The following is a 24,951-nucleotide window of genomic DNA, read 5'->3' on the forward strand; positions in this document are numbered from 1 at the left end:
TGGCTATAAACTATTATCAAAATGTGATTCGTATTGCTATTATAATATCTTTTACGTAGATATTTGCCTCCTACACACTATTTTTCTCTTTTGTTTAAGTTGACAGTGGTGATTGATAGGTTTTGAGTTCCTCTCCTGCACTCAGTAGAATTTGTAGGAAAATCTTTGAAATGAAATGAAAGCGCAATCCCTTTGTATGCAGTTCCAGTCAGCCGAATTGCATTGATTGTATGGGGACGATGCAATCAATGTTTGACTATTATTGATCATGCAATAAGATGTATGAGATGACCTTGCGGAAGAATTGGTGTTCCATACATCGCGCTGCAGAACAGTGCTACATACATTTAAATTTAATTGCAATTGGTGTTGGTATGTTTACATTTCAAGATGTGGAAAGGCTGAGGTTAAAATCAATATTTTTTTGGTTTTTTTTTGTTTTGTTTTTTAGTACATATGCCATTGACAGATGATTTGAATTTCCCTTGCACCCTAATGTAGCCCCTCCTGACTTTTATTTGTTTTGTATGAAGAATGGATTATTATGTGGGATATTAGTATGAACATATTACACTTCATGTCAAATTCCAGTAAGGATTAACAGGGCCCTGCTTTATGAAGAGTAATAATTGATCATATGTATACACTTGTAGTTGATTTCTAAGGTAAGTCTATGGCATCCTGTGTGGTAAGGAAGTTTATAATCAATTATCTTTTGATAAAACGGGGCCCAGATATTGCTATTATACTGAAATGTGTGGCTTACATATTATTACATAACATTACAGCTCCTACCAAATTGTGATGCCATGGCCATTCATCGCCATGGCTACTGGTTCTAATCAACCCCATCTGGCCTGAATATTATGCAAAGGACTGTGACATCATCACTTAGGTACTCTGTGTACAGTACGTGTACCAGAACGTGATGTTTCATCTGCACTCCAGTGTAAACCTACAGTGAATATACTAATACTGTATTTCACTATAAGACCTGCTGTGATAATTTGCTAGTGAGGTTTGTACCTCCTCTCACTGATAACACTGTGATAGTGTCTGTTCAGTAGCAATCAGAAAGCCTGCAGTGTAGCTGCCATTGATGCCTCCCATTAGCTACATCAAAATGTAATTTGCCAGTATCAGGCATTGGAGTACAGCCCACCCTTGACAGGAGAGATAGAGAAAGAGAGATATAGAGACAACAAGGGTGCAGAGATGATGGCTGAAGCTATCACAGCATGCTGGTCTCTGTGTTTGGATGATGGGAGCCCAGTGCATAATTCATCCAGCAATCAATCAACGGCGCTTTACCATGGACCTGTGCTCAAACGACACCTGATTTGCCTGTGCTATAGAATGCACCTTAATCCCTATTCACACCAGTCCATTTTTCCGATGCAATTAATTCTTCTTACCTTGGGGAGGGGGGGGGGGGGAGGGGCTTATACTGTTTTTATTCTCTGACTTATCTTCAAATCATCCTTTGTTATGCTTCGCCCTTGATGTTCAGGTTGAGCGAAGATTGTTCAATGCCATTACATGTTTTTAAGTGGTTGCCTGCTGGTCAGGGACAGTGCCATGGCAATTGTTTCCTAATCCCAATGCTACTCTGCCCAATTTGTCACTAAAGGTGGCTTAAATTTGCTAAGAATTGCTTATAATGAGCTGGTTCGTGTAAAACAAGGGCCTCTTACGTCAATAGTTTTTCTACACTAGGGCAAATGCCCAAGTTGATTGTATTCTGTACAGATCCTCTATATTATGCAGAAACTAAAAAAAAAAAAAACACACACACAAAAACATAAATACATGAAATGTACTGGAATCTTAGATACATGTATGAAATACAGTTTTATTTTCCAGTTAGTGTTTGTGAGTTTCACTATGCCACAAGGATCCATGCGATAAAGATGTGTACATGCTAAACGATCTCATCTGTGCATTGTTCAAGCCTCCAACCCCGAGGCCAGGCGAAAAGTATGTATACTTTCCATTCATACAGTGATCATATGATGCAGCTTTCCTTTTGTGTGTGTCTGTAGATCTGTGCAGTCCATACAATACCTTTCTATCCATGTCACAATACAATATGTGGACAATGCAGGCCCACTATTGTGGTGCTGCAACTGGTAGAACTTTAAAGAATGAGTTTGGCTCAGGGGAAATAGAAAAAAAATGTTAAATGGTAACAGTGGAACCAAATCAATAATTCAGAGAAGTATAATGGTTTGAGACATCAGAAAATTATTAAAGACTGTCAGTTAGTACAGAAGTTCAATTTTAGTGTGCTTTTAAAATAGCTCAACTAGAGTAGAGCATGTTTGTAAAATAGAACATTTACAAACAAGTTCTCGAACTGTTCGAAAGGGCTCTTCGAGTGTCATCCACACAGACAAAATAGCAGGATGTTGATTACATTACAATCCAGATACTGAGATTTGTTTTTGTACCTGTTCAGATGGACAGATATATCCTGCTCATTGCTGGTCACGATAATTTGTCAACCAAACTGCGCATGCCCAAAAATATACCAAAATGGTGACCCTTGCCTCTGCTCATGCACTGATATGATGTGTTTCGAATATTTGGATGACAAATCTTGAGATCATTGCTCCAGTGTTTACATCCTCACTGCAGTGCAAATTATTGCGCGATTTCTCAAATGGTGATGGAATTCCGAAATAATCGGAAGATTTCTTGGGATTTGGATCACAATGCTGATTTGCACTAATTAGCAAGATTTTGTTTTGTAGGCCCTAACAATACTCATATTGATTGGGATGCAAACCTTGAGATTTGTATCCGCCTAATTTGTGTCAGTGTGAAGCCAACTCTTCCCAACCTCCTCAAAAGCTGCACAGCCCTCTGTTCTGTTTGAGGCATAATTGTCATCTCTTTCTGACAGAGATTGGCTCGCAGGGTCGGAAAATTGATGACTGCATATCATAAACTGATGTGAAGGTGCTAATTATGATAAAAAACCTAACCTGAATGCCAGCTTGTGTACCACTAACCAGTGAGATTCTTCCACATGAATTTGATAATTGCCTTCAGTCTGATCACCTACCATGTTGATCTGTCTATCAAGAGGCAGCCAGTTAACTGTTTCCATGGAAAATTGTTCTTGATTTAGCCTTCCTAACAACAGTTCTGCAGCAAAGCAAGAAAAGATAGGGGGCCCAGATCTGAGCAACTAAGGATATGTTTTCCTTTGTGTGTTTGTTTATGTTTGTATGCATACCTTTGCATGTGTGTTTTAAGGAAGGGGGATTAATCCAGCACGAAATGTGCGGCTACAGCAGAAAATAAAAAATATATGAGAATTCCTTCCTGGCTACTACTGTATTATACACACATAGTCCAGGAACAAACAGTTTCCTTTCAAGAATTTAAAGCATGATCTGCCTGTTTCTTGATAGTGTCTGTTACATCATCATTGACAATACGTTGTACAGATGTGTTATATTACTATACCTTCCTAGTTCTCAGGAGTATAAATGCTCTGAATACAGACTATGCATACATTCACACTTGTCATACAGTTTGATTTCTTGCTTTTTTAATGTTCAGGGAAGAATTTTACTCCAAAGATAAAATCTTTTGATTTAGAACAGGAAAACATGGAGGCAGATTTGATATTTAGGTTTGGAAGATTTATGCGAAAGAAAGGATAGAAAGTTAAGGTTAACATTTAATATGTGTATATGCCTTGCATGAGAATTGTAGCACTGTCCAAACAAAGAATGACTACACAACCTATTCAGAGATGCTCCCATCAATGCTGAAAGTGAAACAAGTCCAGTGAAACCAGACCAGCAATACTGCCTTTAGTAGTCGGCATCTCATCAACAAGGAAATAGGACACGCACACTAGAAGAGTGTTCAAAGGGCTCTCACTTTTTCTCTTCCTGCGACTGCAAGATTGTTTGACCAAAGCAGCCTCTCGAAACCATCAGAAATACAGATGATTTATAAGTGATTAGGGCATCAAATTTCTTTGTGTCTATCTTTAATCAGAGTGTATCATAAATTGTTTCCTCCTCATTCAATGGTTTAGCATCAATTCACTGTGAACAGTTTCAGTATTGAGGGATTCAATGCACTGCATTTGATGGTCAGCACACGTACGTGGGAAAGTAACGACACACCATAAGAGTGTCATAAGCCCAGTTTTTAACAGCGCCTTTCAAACCAGAGTTATCGTGACAACATCCGACCAATCTTTTTTCGCCCTGCTTGTTCAAAAGGTCCCCGCAAAATGTTGCTCGGGTGTTGTCACGATAGCTTTTGCCAAATTCTACCCCAGCAAGCTAAGGTAATTACTGCAGTGAGCTTTATCATGGACGGCGCCTTAATGGTTTCTTTATGTTGCAGTGAAAGAACATTCTAATCATTCAAGGGAGCTTGTTAGCATAAAAGCAAGTTACCATCAAAATATTAAAAGTCGGTGATATCAAGCTTAACAACAGTTCTGTTTCGGCGGTTTAAAATTTGGGGTCTTCTGAACCATTGCTAACTTTCTATCAAGGTCCAAATTACACTGTGCTGATGTGTAACAGAGTTGGCCCAAAATGAAAGTGAATGATAAAATGGTTCCATTGAGCATATCACATGACTGCAGGAAATCAAAAAATAAACCAACAACAACAAGAAAAAGAAAATAATGTAAAAAGCCCTGCCTGAAAAATTGTGGCAGAGTAGATAGAGGATAGACATAGGTCAGAAGTTAAGGTCAAAGGTCAGTGTACTTTGGTTGAAACTGCCATTCTTGAGCTATAACTCAGCTGGGAATCATGTCCTTTGGCAACACTTAGTAAAAAGATATGAATCGATTGCGTGATATGATTAGTGAAGGGTCAAAGTTCAGGGTCAGATGTCACCAAAAATTCAGCTAAAATGTAATTTTCTGACCATTATGTAGAAATCTGGTAGTGATGTAATCTGGTGTAATGAATAGAAATAATTTGGAAAACGTTTCCTTTGCGCAGAGAGAGTTGAAGGTAAATCCTTGGTTGGTGGTCAACATCAATGAGCTTCAAAATGTAAACAAAGGGTCATGTTACAATTACAAGTATACTAGATATGGTGATAAATGAGAAGTAGAGGCATCCCAATCGAATGCACAGCAATCTAATTGATTGAGTTTTTTAAATGGTTTCCAAGCTATGTTTAAGCTTTTGATATAACGCGAAAACATTGTTCTTGTATGACTATAGACCTGTCAATTTTTGCTCTAAAATGTACACAAATGCACAAGAAAAATTAGTGAATTAACACTGTGATAACACAGTTACAGTGAGATAGTGATGAAAATGCTAAAAATTAGCCAAAACCCTTTGCCAGATGTATAACAGTCTCAGAGCTCACCGGATTGTACAATGTAGTGGTTACATGATGTTTTGTATTGATTAGAATATCAGCCGTAGCAGTAGCTGTTGTATGTGAGAGCGAATTGCCTCAAGCTTGTTCAGCATGCGATTCAGGACTACTACTTGGACATGATTCTATCATCATGTGCAAGCAGCGTTCAACAGTATGCACTACTGAACGTTTGATGTCAAAATACTATGACAAAAGAACTCATTAACCTGGCAAATTGCATCAGCCAGGCAAGCTTCTTGTTGGAGCTTTCTGATATATTGCAAGCAAATTCCAAACAGTGGAAGATGAATTTTGAGCCCTTCTGAGTACTATATTTTGGCTTTTTCTCCTCTCAGGATTGCTGTCTGAAAATGCCATTGTCCTTTTAATATGAAGAAACAAAGTTTAATAACAGAGGGGTATTCTAAGTACTGTTTTTTTCCCCATAAGCTAGATTTAACAAAGTAAAAGTGTCAGAAGCATGGCTTTTTGTTTGATATGCCAGGTGGGAATAATAAGAGAAGCAGTGACATTTCTGTAATAAGCAGTACTGTGATGTTTGGGCGAATTCTAAATCATCAGTTGGTACTGCAAGGGGAAACTGAGATGTCTAATTTGATGGGTGCTGCCGGCCTGATATCGGAGGGATAGAGAGGTAATGTTGGAAATTGGCTGGTGTTTTGGCGGATGAGAATGTTCGCAGTATATGACTGCGGAAATTTTAGAGTCAATAGTTTATGCGGCAGAGAAATGTGTGGAGCATGAGTTCAGAGAAACGAGGGAAATGCACTGTAGGAGGATGAGATTAGATATGATTTTTCCTTATTGTAACTGATATCATCTCTCTTTTGTATGTTTCCTGATGCACATTTCCCTGCAGCAGAATAGAACAGTACATGGCTGTTGCAGTAGCTAAGTGTGTACAAAGTATTTTGCTAATTTCATTGTATGCATGATATGATATGTACAGTATGAGAAATGTCTCTAGATATCTCTAGGAGACTTTAGTACATGCAATGGTAGAATTGGCTCCTAAAACAGGAGTTATCAGTTTTAGCATGGCGATGCGAAAAATTGCCTTTATTTGCCACCGTTCACACATGGCAATAAAAAGCACAAGGCTGCAAATGAAGTGCTTTGAATAGATCCAGTCTACACATGCCTGAACAACGACCCCAGTGTACCAGAGTGTGCACAACTAGCATGGTGGGTTGCATTGTGGGATTTAAAGAAGTGATGCTTCTTTGTGCTATTTGCGTTTGCGGTACAGGGCAAAATTATTGCAAAATCCCCCCCCCCCCCCCCAAAAAAAAAGAAAGAAAAAAGAAAAAAAAAATCATCTGGACTGATTTTTGCATAGTGATGCATTATATCTCAAGGTTAACAGTTTGTGTGTGTATGTGTGTCCTCCCACAAGAATTAATGGTTTTTGCATTGAATTGCAAAAAGAAATTTGAAGAAACTTGATGGTAAGTGTGTGTGAACAGGACTAATGTCTGAGGTGGTACTTGGATGACATTATTACTGGGGGATGGCAGGGCAAGAGCAGCTGGCATAATTGACCCTGCCATGCAGGACATTCTGTTCGGTTCACTCCCATGTGCGGTAGTCTTAAAGGCACGGCAGCATCCGTCAGCCTCCAGTGTACGCATCAGAACAGAGACATCTCACTTTTATGTCAGTGTGCTTCCTTTAGAACATCCTTGTGGACTGGCCAATTGTAATTAGAAGTGGGAGATTTTATATACACAGAGCGAGCCTAAAGTGATGTGGCGTGGTGATATGCGATGTGTTTGAATGTACCGATAAGCCGGGTTGGTAGAATTGCTGTCAGAATATCAGCTTCATGAGTTGTGCAATCTTTGCATCCATTCATTCTCGCCTACAGCAAGCTGAAGGCGTGAAGATATCAGTCATGCCAGTATGTACAGCGTTTGTCCCACACCCTCTAATTGTTACCTGCCTTTAGTGAGCCGTGCAGTCTCTATCAGTAAGAGAGTGTTTAGTTTGTCTCACAATGTGAACATGTTATTGAAATGGAATAAACTGTATGGATATTAATGCAGCTTGCACACCTCACAATGTAGTAATCTTGTAAAGGGAAGTGTGAACTTGCTCTATTGGTAGGTTGGCATAGTTGTCAATGTGCTAATTACATGACTGTAGTCAAGGTTATATGCTGGTAATTTTTAATGTGCATTATTAGGCATTTTTTTTCTTTGCTCATTTTTTCTGTAAGATTATTGGCATTTCAGCATAACTCTTGGTAAGTAATACCCATACTTGTCATAGTACACTGTAGTTAAAGCAGAGTGATTGAAATACAGGAATGGTCAGAATCAAGTTTATACTCTGTTCTTTAAAAAAAAAAAGGAGTAAAAAAAAGAGAGAAAAGGATTTGTGGGAAGAATCTCAGGGTGCTTCGTATGAGACTACACACAGAGACTATTAGCCTGCCAGCTAGCCAGCCACGTTGATGCTGTAACCCACTGTACTTGACACCCAGTCCAACCCAGGAGCTTCTCAGTGACTTGGGGTCAAATGCCTCTTAGAGCTCACCAGGTGCAGACAGTGCGAATAGGAGTATAACATCAGCGTCATCAAGTACAAAGTTGTCATCGAGTTCAATGCCGTCATCAATTGAGAAGTGTTAGAAACAAATTTGTGTCACAGAGAGAAAGAGAGAGAGAGAGGAAAAAGGACTATTGTAGACATAAACAGAAGTTCAAATCCTGTGAGCAGTTGCAGTTTGTGTGAAATGTGGGGGAATTTAGGAAGTTTTCAATCAGTAGCTGTCTCAGCAGTTGTCTTCCTTGCTGTGCTTACCAGCGACTTTGTCGGAAATCCAAATGATGGAGTACCAGTAGGCCTACCCGGTACTCAGGCTGAAGTTCGATCAGATGAATTAACAGAGTTTAGATTTTGACAAGTTTGCAAAAACTTCACTGGTCCCTCTTCATTTCTTCTTTCTCAAACAAGTATATTTTCTCTCCTGATGTTGCTGTTGCTTATTGAGCCAATGCTACTATCAAATGACACATATTTGTCCTGGAGATTTCTAATGGCATTGCAAAATAAGCATTGTCAGTCAAGCAGATTTCAGTTTGTATGATGCTTTCGAATAAAGCTAGCAGCATGTGGGAAAGAACACAGCAATGTGATATTATTGTGTCTTTTGAACAGATTGTGTTTTGCATCAAAGGCATTTGATAGTTCGAAATATTGGTTCCTTGTTATAGTTTGGATTATTGTGATTAACCACACCTCTGGGCTCTGTCTTTCTTAAACTTTTTGTGTCTTGTAAAGAAATAGTGATGAAATGCAGAAAACACAAATTTATCAAACACATTGCACACACGAACCCCAACCAGCACTATGCTATTAAACTACTGGTGTAGCTACACTGATGTTGTTAATACTTCTTCTGATGTTATAAGCTCTGAAGATGCTGACCCAGGATCACAAGACAAGTTTTGCTGTTTGCTGTTTTACCTGGAAAAATAGAGACAATGACATACGGGAACATACCTGCTGTAAGAAAGTAGATCTGATGTAGCAATCTCCCTCTTTTTCCCCCCTTTTTTTTTTCATCGGAGGTGCCAGTTTTAACTGAACACTTTTTATTGCTATAGGCTGGTCATTTGTACATTGTTTATATTGTTTTGTTTTTTTTTTTGGTTGTTGTTTTTTTTTTTTTTGGTTGCATTAAACAAAAAAAGTCTGAAAACAAGTTTTGGGAAAAGAAGGGGAACCTGAAGCTTGAAAACCAATGATTGCAGACAGGAATTTGTTGAAACGCAAGGGAAGGAATGAAAGAAGTAGGAAGCAGGCCTCCCAGTGATAGTATCTGATTATAAAGCCTTTCTAATGTACTGTAAAAACATGTTCTGCGTATAGCATCTGAATGAGTGAGTTTGTGAATTCGATTTTCATTCTTGGCAGGCTAGCTTTCACATGTAGATATTATCTCTAAGCTCATATACATTAAAAACCTGTCTATACCGACCACTGTCTATAGCATCCACCTGCCCTATGCGGCCACTCAACACAATTCCCCCCAAGAGATAAGCCATGTTAATAACCCTGTCTATAGTGGCCACCTGTCTACAACAGCCACTTTTTCATCTCCCTTGGGTGGCAGCTGTAGGCAGGTTTGTATGAAATGCCAAATGATGCAAGCGTAAACACAAAACTTGGGCAATAGTTGTATTCTTATGGAAAGTGTTAGCCTTGATTTTGTGTTGAAATGAAAAAAGGTGTTAGCAATATTTAGAATGACTGAATGCCATTGGCAGTGAGGTAAAGTTTCCTATGTGACTGGAAGTTGTATTGAAAGTGCAGTGCACCTGTTCTTGGAGAAACCACCATGATGTCTTCAGGCAATAGTCTTGTTGAACAGTACATGGTAGGAATGAGGATTGCCTGGCCATCTCCTTTAACTCATAATATATCAGGCTCCTGTGTCATTTGCACACCAAGTTCTCATCACTTAAAATCACAGCAATATATTCACATTTGATGGCAGTGAGTTGCAGAAGAGATTTGCTAGGTCCTCCTAGTAGGCAAACAGTGCTTGCAAAATATACATGTAAGTGTTACCATGGACCTAACAGGTCCATGGTGTTACTGAGCACTCTTATCTGAAAAAGGTGGGGGGGGGGGGGGGGGGGCGGGGCGGAGGCATCTGGAATATGCACCATATGGACTTTGCCTGCATACTACAGTGTATATGATGGAGCCACCAAAAGTGGGATTAATTTTTGTAGATACAATATTTCATTGTTAGATTATGTCAGGTAACTTCAGCAGTGGAAGTCATTATGAGACTGCTTTGGAGAGATTTTTTTTTTTTTTAAACATTGATGCTTACATGTTTTCATTGCCAAGGCAACTGTCCCGCAGTGTTGGGCAAGGCTATTGTTTTTGGATGTACGCTGTCTTAGCCCATCAGTTGATTGGCATGTGCGTCCAGTGGTAGTACTGTGGTCGCCCCATTATCAGCGTGAGAGGACAGACTCATAATGCATGCAATTTGCACAGGGCTGATTTACCTATATGCCAACCAAGGTTGGCTGATGCTAGTCTTGTGCACAAAGACCTTCTTTTCATTTGATGAAATTTGCATTTTGATGCCAATATGTATAACGACAGTGCCACCATCTAGATACAATACCCTGTTACTTCATTAATTCCTGATTCTTCTTTATCTTCCCATCATGCTCAGAGCCGGCAAAATGCAACATTCGGGAGATATTTTACACCTGTGGAATTCAGCACTTCAGTTGGAACCAAAATTTTTAGACTTTGGAGAACAGTAAGTAAACACTAACACCTATTAAAGCTGTTTTGTTGATTATGTTTCATTTAGCAAAATGTTTTGTTCTGTTTTGTGTTTTTGTTGTTTCTTTTGCTTTGTATACCCTTACTTCAACACCTAGGCAGTGTGCATTGTCCACCTGGATGAGTGGTTATTGTTAAAGTGCGACTGGTCACTGCTGGCCATGAATTACTATTATTTTAATGACTTTTAAAGAGCATCATATCATGCCAATATGTTGGTAAACTTTAAAGGAGGGTTGCACCAAACATGTGTTCATGTGACTTCAGTGAATGCAGAAATGATAATAGAACACATTAGAATTTGAGGAAAATCAGACAATCCATTCAAAAGTTAAGAATTTTAGCAAAAGTGTTTTTTTTTTCCTAAATGTGCCATTATTGGTAGATGGACGGCTGCAACAATTTGTGATGTCACAGTAGTGGAACAATATGTAGGAAAAAAAATGGAAAATTCCACAAAATTGAATTTGTAATGAAAAGTACAAATTCCCTCCTCATGTTCAAATTCATATGTGTTAAGGGAATATTATTCTCCAGCCTTCTAAAGGCGGTAAGCAAGTGTTTTTTCCTTTTGCCAGAAATATGAAAATATATGAAATTCTTGTTATATTTTCATTTTTTTGCACTATTACTGTGACATCAGTAACTGCTGTGGCATTCTTATCCAGCCTGAATGGCACATAGATCTAAACGAAACTTCGAATTCATGACTTTTGAGAGGATTTACTGATTTTCTTTAAAATGCCCAAAATGCCAGGCTAGTGGAGTTTTAAAAATGTGAACCAACAAACATCAGCCTACTGCTTTTTTTTTTTAATACCTCATTGGCAGTGAATGGCTTTCTGCTCACAGAGAATGAAGGTTTCACTTTTGAAAATACATTCTTGCAAAAGTGTGATGGCCTCAACTTGCACAGACACCATTTATTATGAAAAAAAGAAGTGTATTGAGTAGCTACAAAGTGTAAATGACCTCAAATGAAAGGACACACTTTCTGATTCTTTAAAATCTTTGAAGTGCAGAAACATTTCTTTATGGCTGTGCTGAAGGGATGTAAAGCCTTTGGCTCTTCAAAACTTATACTAAGTAGGTCCATCTGGCATAATGCCATGTATAATATATATTCGCATCTCAATACAAAGGTCCTGTGTAGCACTCCCTGAGTTCATAGCCAAAGGCTCCCCATTCAGGCATAGTAATCACCCAGTAGTAAATATTCGTTGGTGGTGGTGGTTGGGGGTCTACTTGATGTGAATTTTTCGCATTTTCAACTTCTTCCTAAAAAAGTTAAACAAGCATATTTTGATAAAACTTCACAGGAGTTGTATTTAGGGTAAAGGGTATCAAAGTTGTTAAATTTGAATCTCTGATGCATAAGGAGGCCAAGGATATGTTCAAGCTGCTAATTTTTCAAAAAAATGTTATCTAGTCCAGACCATTAGTGTCATTATCATGCCACATATATGTGCTTTAGTTGGTAAGGATTAAGAATTGTTGCTGGGATGATCTGTTTGATAAATTCTTGAAGGATCCATATTGTGATGTGTGTGTGTGTGGGGGGGGGGGGGGGGGTAGGGTGGGGGGTGGGAGATGGAGGTGGTGGGGCTTACAACCACTGAACTACGAGTTGGAAATGTATCCTTTCGGTTTCTACAAAGATGTGGTGGGAGATATGAAACTATACAGGAAAAACAAGTTGAATCATGTTGTACATGTAGTTCAGGAAAGTTATATATGTATTTTTCTATCCGGCTCAGATGAATGCTAGGCACTCAGGGCCACTCCTCGTTTACATTTCCACTTCAGGGATTTGTAGGGCAACATCCACTGAGTTCATGGCTTGCCCAGGAGCAAACTTGATATCTCATCAGGGTTGTCATGGCTAGGTCAAAACCTGAGCTGAAATAACTCCTGCCTTTCAGGATCATGTTTTGCCATGGTCTTTAGTACGGGCGACTCCTGTCATACCAAAGCCGTTGTGATTGACAATTTTCTTTCATTGTATCAAAATTTCATTATGACTGAATTATAAAGTATACAAAGAGAGAAAGAATGATTTTGGTACTTGAATTTTAACTTCATTGTAGCGAAAACTTTGTTATAACTGTGTTTGTTGTAATAGGAGTGCAGCGTATTTAGATATTTATTACTGAAGAAGTGGGCTGTCCAGAAGTTGTAGCTATCTGCTGTGCCCCAGAAGCATCATTTATTATTGTTATGATGATGATGATGATGATGATGATGATGATGATTATATTTTTATTTTCTTTTTTTTTAATACATTTTTTTATATGCTAGTGTGTCTTCAAGCTACAAGCTTCAAGTGGCTTCTTTAGTGTTTGGTAATACATGTTTTCATTTTTTCATTATTGTGTGGAAAGCAAAATCGAAACATTGGTACAGAATCCCAATAAAGAAATTGTACTATGCAATAATGGAAAGCACAACCATTGACAGGTATGTATGAGGTTCTTATGTAATTATTTTCTTTTCTTGAGATTATGATCTGATTTTTCAATCAATTGACTCTTGTCATGGAAATCCAAAGCATATCAAATTCAGAGCAAGGCGATAAGAGGTTGCTGAGAACACATGTCAAGGTTTATCAAAAATGTAAGCAATAAGGACTGTCCTTTGTGTTATTGACAACTCTAATACTGTTAAGCAAGATATTTTCATGGCATGAAATTTTTGCAAATTGGAGTCGATGGTCTTTTTCGTGGCATGAAATTTTCGCCAGCTGTCACTGGCGTTCAATGCATATGTGACCCTGCACCTCAAAACAAACAAAAAGTCGCCAGACATGAATTTGTAGTTAAGACCATATTCTGAAAGAGCAGACTTTAAGCTTTAAAATGATGTAGAACTCAAATCAAATGGACTCTCCTAACCTATCTAACTAGTGGAAAGAAAGCACAAACTCAGGAAAAGTGTGAACTGAGAAAGGAGGCTCTGAAGTACAGTGTCTATTCAAGCGCTTAATCTTTACCAAACCGAATTATCAGATTAAACTGAAATTAAGCATGCCTCATTAACACATTATGTCCATAATTAATGCCAACTTTCAAAGCAGTAGCGTTATCCTTTCAAAAGTTATTAGAGTTGAAAGTGAAGAGTGGACGAAGTTTTTACAGAAATGAAAAAGAGATTCTAAAGACACACCTAATCACACTATTCTACCACAAATGTTCGAGATAAACTGCTAAAAAAAAGACATTTTCCTGCCTGTTTTATGATACCAAATTTTAGCATAATGTAAAAGAAGACCCTCTCTTTCAGAAAATATGAAAAAGTCAAGTTCGGCTAGGTTGACCACTTCACTTATTTTCAGTCCTCACGCAAAATCAGTGTGTGCGACTTTATGTTCGTTTTGAGGTGCACGGTCACATATGGTGTAGATAAGAACTTTCGCACGCATTTTGATTTCTCAAACCTTGGGTTTCGCCAAATTCGCGAAACAAGAATGGACTCAAATTGTCTTCTTTGTTTTACAGTAGTCTAAAGCAAACAGTCATGTTAATGATGGGGCCAGGTTTGTAATATCAGTGACGAACGCTATTCAGGGATTTTTCTATAGAAATAAGAAGGGGGGGGGGGGGACAACGTTTGTATTGTAGAGCAAAACAAAACTGCTGTCCAGCTTCCTGTAGCATCCACTCTAATTGGAAAGGTTTTTTTTTTTTTTTTTTTTTTTTTTTTTACCCAATTCCGTGGATTCAAACTCTTTGACACACCACTTCTAGAGGTTATTTGCTCGTGATGCACTTTGTCTTCACCATTACACGTTGATGAAATTTACCGTGCTTTCAGTAGTTTGCCATGATAAATTCATTTGGCATGAAGAATGAACAAGAGCGTTTCAGAATTTATACCCGTGGGACAGTGGACTGAAAGGCTGATGCCATGACAACAAAAAGTAAAGCTTGGAAAAAAAAGGAATAAATTAATGCAGATGAACTTTCCATACAATAAGCTAATGGATCATGTGCAGCGGAGCATTGACGAACAGTGAATGGTGGTAGCAGCCACTACACCCCCCCCCCCCTTTATGTTATGTGTCTTTACTGCAGGCTGTAAGCCTTGAAGTATATTCCAGGCCCATTACAATGGTGCTATGGATATCAGTGTTGATGTGTGTGTTTCCCTGTATAGCATTACACTGTACTATGATTTGAGGTCAGCCAATGTGTGTGAGCCGTGATATGCGTTTGCAAATTTCGCAGTGGGTTCATGTAATGCTGCGTTTCAAATGGTGATACAAAATTTTGTTATTGACAGAGACTGACTGAAGGTGGTGATCCATTATCTGTTGTTGTTAATAGCAAAAAAAAACAAACTTTAGGGTCATGTTTCTTTGAATGGATGTGTGTGTTTCTGTTTGTTTTTTATTTGTCTGTTTGTATGTGTGTGTGTGTGTGCATGTGTGTAGGATTACTGAATTTGTTGTAAGCCATCTCTTAGTTGATACTCCTTCCTGCTTTATAACCTAGCATGTCTGTAACACAAACTCGGGGCCACACAAGCAACCATTATGGGTGTCAAGAATGTCCCATGATGGCCTGCATTGAGAATGTTGTTTGATCTCCGATGGGATGTTGTAAGATGATGCAGGAGAAATATTCGTGATTCTGCAGCAGGAAACATGCTTTCATGAACTTAATACTCTGGTAATCCGGTAGCAGGGTTCAGTTACTGATTTCACTTCAAAATGTGAAGCCCCACTAAGCTGCAGGGAACTCGAGGCGGGATTTCTTTAATTCTGTTTTAAGCATGAAGTAGGTATGATAAGAAAGCAATGCAAATTGTTGTATTTAGATGACTATCTTCATATATGTCACATACTTCGTGCGGTACAGTACCATGTATTCATCTATTAAATCTCACTGCAATTTTTGCGAATTTGCTTCTTCCAAATTATCATTCTTCCACAACTCCATCACTAGTGGCAGAGCTAGCCATATATGTTACATCCCCCTCCTCCCCCCCCCCCCCACAAAAAACAAAAGGTTGGTCTTCCTGCAAAGTACTAAAAAGTGATGTTTCGTTAAATTGGTGTTTGATGTGATACCATATTCTTACCTGATCTTGGGGGAGTGGGGATTAAACATACCAAGAAAAAAATCAATCCACTATTCATAATGCCCTTGCTTCTGTCTATAGCTATTTGGCTGCCTTTATCAGCTTTCCAATGTTCAAACATGTTTTGATACCCACTATCAAAGCACGTTTGCAAATGCCTTTTGGATTGTGTTTTTCGAGTTGTTGCGTTTATCAACTCTGTCATGAGTTGATTGGGGGCCTTATTACTGCACAGCTCCAGTGTGCAGTTTGACCTGAGGAGTGGAGATGTGTAGTTGACAGTGGTTGGCGTGGGCAGGGCCGAGCTATAATCGCTTTCAAAATGACTTTGCAATTATCAACTCCGGAGAAACACATTTCTGGCTCAAAGACATTTTCCATCGCACTTTTTAGAGCATTTCAGAAATGCGTTTCTAACCCCATAATCAAACAGCTTTACATTTACCTACTGTTTGACTTCCACAGAAAAAAAAAATGTATGAATTAATGATTATAATGATGAAGTTGCAACTCGTGTTGCAGTCATACTTTCCTTGATAAAAAACAGGTGTATTTGGGTCTGTATATGTAGACTAGAAGCAGCACCAAGCTCGATGCACGAGTCTGTCAGTTTGTGGGCAAATGTGGAGCATAAACCAGGAAGAGCAAATTAATTTGTGTGTCCAACAAAATATGCCAAGTCTATGAGCTTATTTGTGACATTCTAGGAATCACTCGATTCTAGAAGTCCTGAACAATTACAGGTGAATAGTTCAGTAGTAATAGTAATGAAATTCATGTTCGGACAAGTGTTCTGCTACAAAATTGAGCAGCAAGAGATTGTAAGTTAGGGTAAGAGTACAACGACTACATGTTCAATATCTTATGGTCACTTGGGAGGCATTTGCTCAAAATTGCACTTAAAGCTGTGAGTAACAATAGTAGACAGATCTTATCTGAGCAAAACTAGTAGGATTGATTCGCACACATGCACACACAAAAAGTAGACTTCCTTTCGGAGCCAGGCATATTACAGCCAGTTAAAACTGGTCAGCTAGTTGTGATTTTAGCTTGGCAGTCACATTTTTTACTGGCCTTTGACTAGTACAGTAATAATGAATAGTGTCTTAGACATACAGTGTACAGTATATCACCTTTTGTGTGTGTGTTTGTGTGTTTGTTGGGGAGAGGGCAGAAAGAAGGAAAATGTGTATTTTAAGTTTCTTATAGTTTATACTCTGAAAAACTGAAATACAGTGGGCTATATTGCTGATAATAAACAAAAAATAAAGTATGGTCTGCAGTCATTCAATAAAACATGTATTTATATTAAATGGGGTAGTCAAATACCGGTTAGTGATTGGCTAAACACAGTCACATGATGGAGGCACATTGGTTATGTTCGCCCATGGGCAGAACATTTTTTTAATGTTCTCCCATAGGAAAACATTTTCACGTAACAAATGACAAACGATACCAAATGGTTGAACGATCATATTTTTCATGCAATTGGTAGGATAAATTTGCCTATTCCGTACAATGTGAAAAAGCAGATGACTGATTATTGTAATGCGTACGAAAGTGTGATTTGAAGGACCCGCGCACAGTGAATTTGGCTCTGCACGAGCGATCGAGTGCGTTGTGCTGGTGGTTGACGTTGCGAACATGGCTTCCACGAGATGGTATTTGACTATAAACCCATATAATATAACAGATGATGACTTTTGTTGTCAGGAACATGTACCAAACGTTCCACCCGAAGGGTTTGAAATGCTATTTCCGGAGGCTATAAGTCCCTCGACTTCGTCTCGAGACTTATAACCTTCCTCAATAGCATTTCAAACTCTTTGGGTGGAACATTCGATATGTTCCCTCCCCCGCCAGTCATCATCTATATAATGTTACTAAATTTATCAACATTTCGTTGTTCTTTCTTTGTGCAGTGCGGTGGGAATGCCAGAAATCAGAACAGTCAGAGTGGTCAACCCGCATCCCGAAAACACATTGCGGATGCTGTCAATCTCGGGAACTACACCGCATTTTCATTGTTCTTTTTTTCAAGAAAAGGTAAGAGTTTGTTGTATAATTTTGATGTTTTTTAATAGTTTTCTTCTCTTTCATTTAATAAACTCAGTTGTTGTTTTTATAGTCATCAGTCTAAAGCAAAGTGACAAAGTGGATTAAGCGAATATGAGACAACCTGGGTCTGACAGAAAGAGCTGCATTCGCTGGTTTGGTGTCGAATGGTCAGAGATGCAATGTGTGTCTCTCTTTTTTAGAACACTGTGTGTGTGTGCATTGTGTGTGTGTGTGTGTGTGTGTGTGTGTGTGTGTGTGTGAGTGTGTTTCTGTATAATTCTGCTGTCTTTACTTGTCATTCATCAACAACCTTCTTATAGTTATATAAGACCTGTTTGTGAAGATAAGTTGCTGTGATGTCATGATCTGACGTGCATTGAAACAGGACTACATTCACAACCACCCCCCCCCCCTCCCCCAGCCATGTACTGTACGAGCTGAAATTTTCGCGGTGGTTTTATTTTCGCGAATTTCGTGAATCGCCTTTGAACCGCAACAACACGCGAAATATAACGCGTGAATAAGTAAGTTCAGTTAGACTCTCGCAACTGCGAAATTAAAAACACGCGAAAATGTCCTCCAAGTAGCAATTCGCGAAAATATCTGTACGCGAAAATTTCAGCTCGTACAGTAGTGAATTGATGCTTCACATAAGAAAGTCATAAACGACAACATCAACAATTACACTGGAGCTTTTTCCTTTCATGTACTAGTAGTTTGTAATGTCTCGTGTCGCGAACTTGTCAAAATCACACTGGGGTTCCACACATACCACTAACGAGTGACCCCAATTCAGCCTTGGATAGAAGTGCAGCCACACTTCCTGTCACACAGAAATACTGGAGGCAGTAACAAAGGCTACCTCGAACATTGCCAGAAAACTTTTACACTTGAGTGCAATTTTTCATCCGCAGAGCATAACATGACTGAGTTCCGGACTCAAAATAATCTTTTAACACCATTCCACGTGCACAGATTGATCAGGACATTTAAAAAATAATTGAATATGTTTCTCCTCGCTAGATACTAGTTTCAGTTTATTTCACATTTTTAATCTACCAACTGTGTTTAACTATTCCAGCATTGTAATGTGTTCTATTCCTGTGTAAATCAACTCTTTCCAATCAAGTTATCTCATCACTGCAAGCCCTTGATGCTGCTATGGGACACTATTCTCTTTCAGTTTGCTACACTTTTCCATTCTTTTTTTTTTCTTTTTTTTTTACGAACGTGCTTACCATCTTGTTAAAATGACTTAATTCATCCCTATTTTGTGTGAAACATGCTTCATTTAATTTTTTGATAGTAAGTATTGTAAACATAGAGAGAAATAAAGGAGAGTTCTATGCTCTTAGTCATGCATACATACATACAACCTCTTTACAACATGCCTCTCCCCTGCCACGCCTCCTCATAAAAGTATTCACTTGTTTGAAGGTCGGGCCCAAAGGGATCGGTCACTGCAGTAGACTTTGCCTTGAACTCTGTCCAGCTTCAGGTTGTGGTGAGATACAGTGTATAGGTGATCTGGCCCTGTTCAATATTAGTTAGGTTCACATGCTGTTCCTAAACTCTAAGTTTAGGTCGAAAACTTAAATCTCGATGATTAGCTTCTAGTTTAGCACCGTGTGGATGCACTTGAAAGTTGGCAATCTTAAAGTTTAGGCGATGATTAGAACTGCAAGACATCTTAGGATTTACGCTCTCTCCACGAGCCACGGGGGTCCCCACTCGTAGTTTCGCTCCGTGTGGACACAATAATCAACAAGCTTGTGAATTAGCTTGAACATTGCGTCTCGTTTGCTGCGCTATTTTGTATGGGCATAAGGTCATCTAGCAAAGACTCTGCACTTCCGTTGTAATCATCGAGTGGGGCTCACTCGTAAGTTGTAACTTAAAGTTTAGGTGTGCGTGTGAACCCACGTCGTGAATTCACACGTGGAGTTAATCATCGACAGTTAAGTTTTCGACCTAAACTTCAAGTTTGGCAACTGCATGTGAATGTAACTATTGACTGTTGAACCAAAGTGGTGAAAGCTTCCCATGACTGTCACTGATTCGCACACCTGTTGGCATATCTTGGTCATCTGGGTGAGGTCTCATTTGGCCATCTCCTCTGTCAGGGCGCTAATATTCTACCAGCAAAGTGATTTCATGACTAAATCAGTCACCATGCAGCTTGCGACAGATAATGAAATCAGTGGTCAGTCCGAGGAGGAAATTTTCCCTCCGGTTTGGTATCCTGAAATGACCACTGCTATTCAAGAATTGGCCATTGGAGGTTTTTTATTTACCTTTAAAAAAAAAATAAAACCAGAGTATGCAGGGAGGCATTTGTCTTCACGTCAACTGATTGGACATTCCTATCATTGCCTTGATTACCAAAGATGTGACATTAGCCGCTTTTGCACTGCAGTCTATAAAACTTCAAATACAGTGTTTTGTTTAATAATGACTGCAGATAATGGCATTAAATGTCCAAATTGGCCCAATCTTTTTGGATATCATCAAAGACCTGCAGAAACTGTTTTTGTTTCTATACACTCTGACGATTCCACTTGTATGTTGTTTTATCACTCCCTGAAAGAGTCAAAACTTAGTGAAGAAATTCATTGCTCCATCACAAACTGTTCAAAAAATCTTGTTTCACCATTCTTCTGTGAGCTTCATACTTCCGATCCCCTACTTTTCATGACAAAGTCTATGATCAGCGTAACTAAAAGCAATAAAGACAGATTTGAAAAAAAAAATTCAGAAGTACATAAGTAGGTCTTGATTTTGCATAGAACATTAAGAGGCAATTTCTGTATGAAGGCAGAGTGAGAGAGGGGGGGGGGGGAGGCCAACATGATATAATTGTGGTTGATATTTTCCTTTTTTGTAAGTGGCTTGAATTTTGAGCAAATAAGAAAGTCCTGTACCTCTGTATTGGTACTCACTACCTTTCAAGAAATTGTAAACAATATATTTGTGAGAGCAATATTTCCTGAATGTGGACTTATTTAGACAATTTTCATGTGGTTCTCAATAATTCCAGTGACGAGTACGAATACGAGAATAACCTTTTTCAGGCAGTAAAGTTTGCAATATTCCACCATTTAGATGGCATAGACTGCATTTGTGTTTACAAGAGGTAGTATTCTGGCATATTTTTTGATTTTGTAAATGTCAGGCGAGTGAAAAAATTCACGATGATCAAACCGCAGCAAAATGTAACTGATGTCATATATAATAGTTCATACATTTCCAAGTTACCTGGATCAATAGTTTTCAACCCGTAAAGTCCAAAGTATTGATATGTTTGTCGAAATGGCCATACCCTACAAGTCTTAATGTGTGAGTCAATATTGTATTGCCTCAAGAGGTGCAGACAAAATTTGTCACACCATGGGGGGGGGGGGGGATTTGGTTTGATGAGTGAAACATACTTTATCATCATATGATCAGGTTTGATATACATATACTATACTCCAACTCTCAAATGAATAAGAACAATGTACACTTAATAATGCGGAGTAAGAATGCATCACATCCAATTATTGCAAGGAACAAATGCATGATATTTTTGATGTATCTGCAAAGGGAATTTGCACAGGAATGTCCAAATTATAGGTTTGACTGTATTCACCATCAAACCAGAAACTGGCCTAAAGAATGAAGTCAAATGTGCAAAATAGAAGGGCACTCTCTGGAAGGGGTGGGGGGTGGATGGAGTAGGAGATAATACCATTCAAATTTATGAAGTTCTTCCTAAATTTGAATAACAAAGCAGTACCCGCTGCATGCTATAAGGATTAGAACCAACACTTGCTGTTGGGCGAAAGCTCGGTGGTCTAGTGGAGATGATGCCTGTCCGGTGATCAGGAGGTCGTGGGTTCGAATCCTGCTCGAGTATGTACACCCATGATTTTTTATCATGGCTACTACTAAAACACTGATCAATTCAGTGCTTATTTACGTCGATGTAGGGCAATTTTTCAATCAGTTGCAGAGATAATACCATGTTGTCATAGTAACAGGTTCCCGACAAGAGGATTGTACTTGTAGGAAATACAGCTCATTTGGGTTCTTTCAGTGACCACTACCACTCTCCCTGATTGAATCACATACTCCAGGGCTTGTGACTTTAATAGTCCATTTTTGCCCCATGAAGTTCAAAGACCTTGCAATGTCACTCAGTCAGGGATGTGACACAGTGTACACATGTGAATCAGGCATTTGACCATGTGACCATAGAAGATGGTGTTACAAAGATCATTCAGGAGAGACCGAAGATAATGGGAATTCCAGCGATAATTTTCATGTTCTGTTGCTTCACAAGGTAAGGTATAGATGGCAGAATTGCGGCATGTTGTGTTTAACCCGAAACTGTCATTTACACTACAGAGAACCAAATATAGAACTTTATTAAAACATATCAGGATACATTTAGAATTTTCATCATTAAAAAAAGATAAATATCGTGGACTCTGTTGCCACAGTGCGAGAAAACTGATTGGCTACTTGATATCCATGCATGGAAGGGATTTTCCCTTACAGAGTGAAGTTTTTGAAACATGATATGTCCAAAATCAGTTGAAGAAGATGATTTATTGGGGAGATCAAATGTGTACAATAGGAGACTAACAGCAGCTGGAATATTTGGCAAGATATGTAAATGGTTGCCATGGGAACAATGAAATTGTGGATGACATGACCCTGATGGTGTTTCTGTTTGAATCCTCATGTGGCTTGTACACAAGGAGGCAAGACTACAATTTGTCGTCAGTTTTGTAGGGTCCATTTATAGCGTCTTGGTATCAAGACCTGCCACCACTGAAATAGTTGTAAACATTCTTGATATTTGCTTAAATGTCTACATTTGTTTTATCCAATACGTGTATATCAATTCATATGCCACAGAGTATGAATATCGACTTTGCAGTGGTAACCTTCTTGTTCGGTGATCTTGGCTGTGCGTGGATTGTGTGTGTGTGTGTGTGTGTGTGTGTGTGTGTGTGTGTGTGTGTGTGTGTGTGTGTGTGTGTGTCTATGTGCAATAGGGAGAAAGAGAATCTTTCACTTCTTAGCCCTTTCTGTGCCAGGCACTTTGAACAGTGTGAACAACACCATGGTATTTTTGTGCCAATCGGTAACTCCAAGCACACAAGGGGTTAAAACCATTTTTGTCTAAATACACCAAACAACCCCACTAGGTGATGTCAGCATGGCATCCAGGTGTTTTACGGCAACAATCGCAGAATTTTTTTGTGGGTACCATATGAGTCGGTATGACTGTTGGAGTCGACGATTATTGTTCAAAGGAGCTGAGAAGCATGTTGGACAAATAGCCTGGTGATTCAAATGCTGAGGCTGAGTCATGCCTGCTTTGTACCAGTCCTGTTGTGATGAGTACTGCATGATGGCATCACCACAGACTTTGAACTTCTCAGGCTGACTGATCAGGCGTAGTGTATTGTCGTATGGCTATGGCTTGTGTGCTTTTATTCTTTCTGTCTGTTATAGTTTTTGTCTGTTCTTTTCTCCTTTACCCTTCTTTGTCTATTTAGTCTTTAGATGTTCCTCTCTATCTCCTTTTATCTGTTCATCTTCAAGCTCTCTAAACACGAGTGCGTAGTACAGACTGAGCTTTGTAATGTATGGTTTGTGGGAATAGGTCTATATAAATCAATGTAATGGTAACGGCTTTTTGAAAATCCATTTTCAGCCACATGGCTGACTTGCAGAGTTTTTTTACATTTCCATAGGGTAATAACATAAGTAATCATACATTCATACTTCATTTAAAATATAAAACTATACAATCATTAGGCCTATATTAAAAAAAGAAATAGAATGACACATAATGAACAAAATTTCCAAATAAGTAAATCTCACATGTACATATAATACATTGAAACAATTGATATACAGACAAGTTGAGTATCCGATATATTTCACAATCATAGGTCTACGTATATACACCCACACAAACTTACATATATCGCCAGCTGAGAACGAGAAGGGCGTGATCACGTTCTAAGACTGCATAAACAAAAATGAAACAATCAATTTTCAAGAAATAACGACACTGTATTTGCAATGCCGTTTGTCATCAGTTTTCATTAGAGTCAAGAGGTTCTTGTGCCGAAGCTTAAATATTTGCAGGCCCTCCCCGAGTGAAATATGACAGCTCATGTCATCAAAATAAAGAAATGAGAACATATCTTGACCTGTGAAATCAAAGAAAGTATGGGTGTCTGGTGCAATAATAGGTTCTTGTCAACTTCATTGTAACGTGTTTGCTCAAGTGTTTCTTGTAATTGTTAATCATAGTATTGGTATGTTGTAGGACATCAAATGAAAAGATGTCAAGGTAATTGGCATGCACACACGATTTGTTTGTGCTGTGACTGGTGGATGTGTCAGAACAAGCAGTGGACACAGTGTCCTCTCAAAGCAACGTAGAACTCTAATGTTTACTCATCAAACTGTGTGTGTGTGTGCGCCTAGGGCTTTGTGTCTATTTTTTTTCTCTCTCTACCCCAGGGCCACCTAATGTTGGTTCATTGTTGTATTGAGGAATTTTTTTTTTTGCAATGCCATCCAATTTCCGCCGATGCCACTGAACACATATTCAAACACAAAGTTTCCTATTCTGCTGAATTCCGGCAGAAAGCGGAAACTATTTGGACAAGTCCTGGTCTCTTTGGCCAAAAGAACGCTCAAAACAAGGACATGCATTCATTTTCTCCCCGTATTACTGACTTTTGAGTACACAAATGTATGTTCTGTTGTATGATAGCAAGTTCTCATTCCTCCATGCCGTCATCAAGCAAAGTCATATCTATGTATACCATGCCAAAATGGAGGGATCATGGTCATAAGATCTGAAGGAATGTAACATATTAACAAGTATTGTTCAGGGGCATTATAAATTTTTTGTTCACTTGACAGGAAAAGCTTAAAGGGATTGTATAATTTTGGTTGAGACATAATTTCAGGTTTCTAACTTTTTTTTGGTGAGATAATGAGAAACCTCTTATGAAATGTGAAAGGGCAGGTAATTTCATGAGGAATTTAACTTTCATTTGATGAAAATTGGTTTTGAAATGGCTAAGATATACAAAATAG

General features: G+C 38.7%; 1 protein-coding gene across 1 annotated transcript in view; it reads left to right on the forward strand.

Moving 5' to 3' along the window:
* The window catches only part of LOC139737408 (transmembrane protein 131-like), a gene marked incomplete at its 3' end in the record, with an annotated part of 69,717 nt that overhangs the window by 12,718 nt on the left and 32,048 nt on the right, over nucleotides 1–24,951 (forward strand). The window contains exons 4-5 of the mRNA XM_071648085.1: nucleotides 10,586–10,675; nucleotides 17,703–17,826. Of these exons, the coding sequence (XP_071504186.1) occupies nucleotides 10,586–10,675; nucleotides 17,703–17,826 (214 nt within the window). The remainder of the gene's footprint in view (nucleotides 1–10,585; nucleotides 10,676–17,702; nucleotides 17,827–24,951) is intronic.

The sequence above is a fragment of the Diadema antillarum genome, unplaced genomic scaffold (assembly GCF_040938485.1).
Source record: "Diadema antillarum isolate AM-2024a unplaced genomic scaffold, OU_Dant_1.0 seq00000692_RagTag, whole genome shotgun sequence".
NCBI lineage: Eukaryota > Metazoa > Echinodermata > Echinoidea > Diadematoida > Diadematidae > Diadema > Diadema antillarum.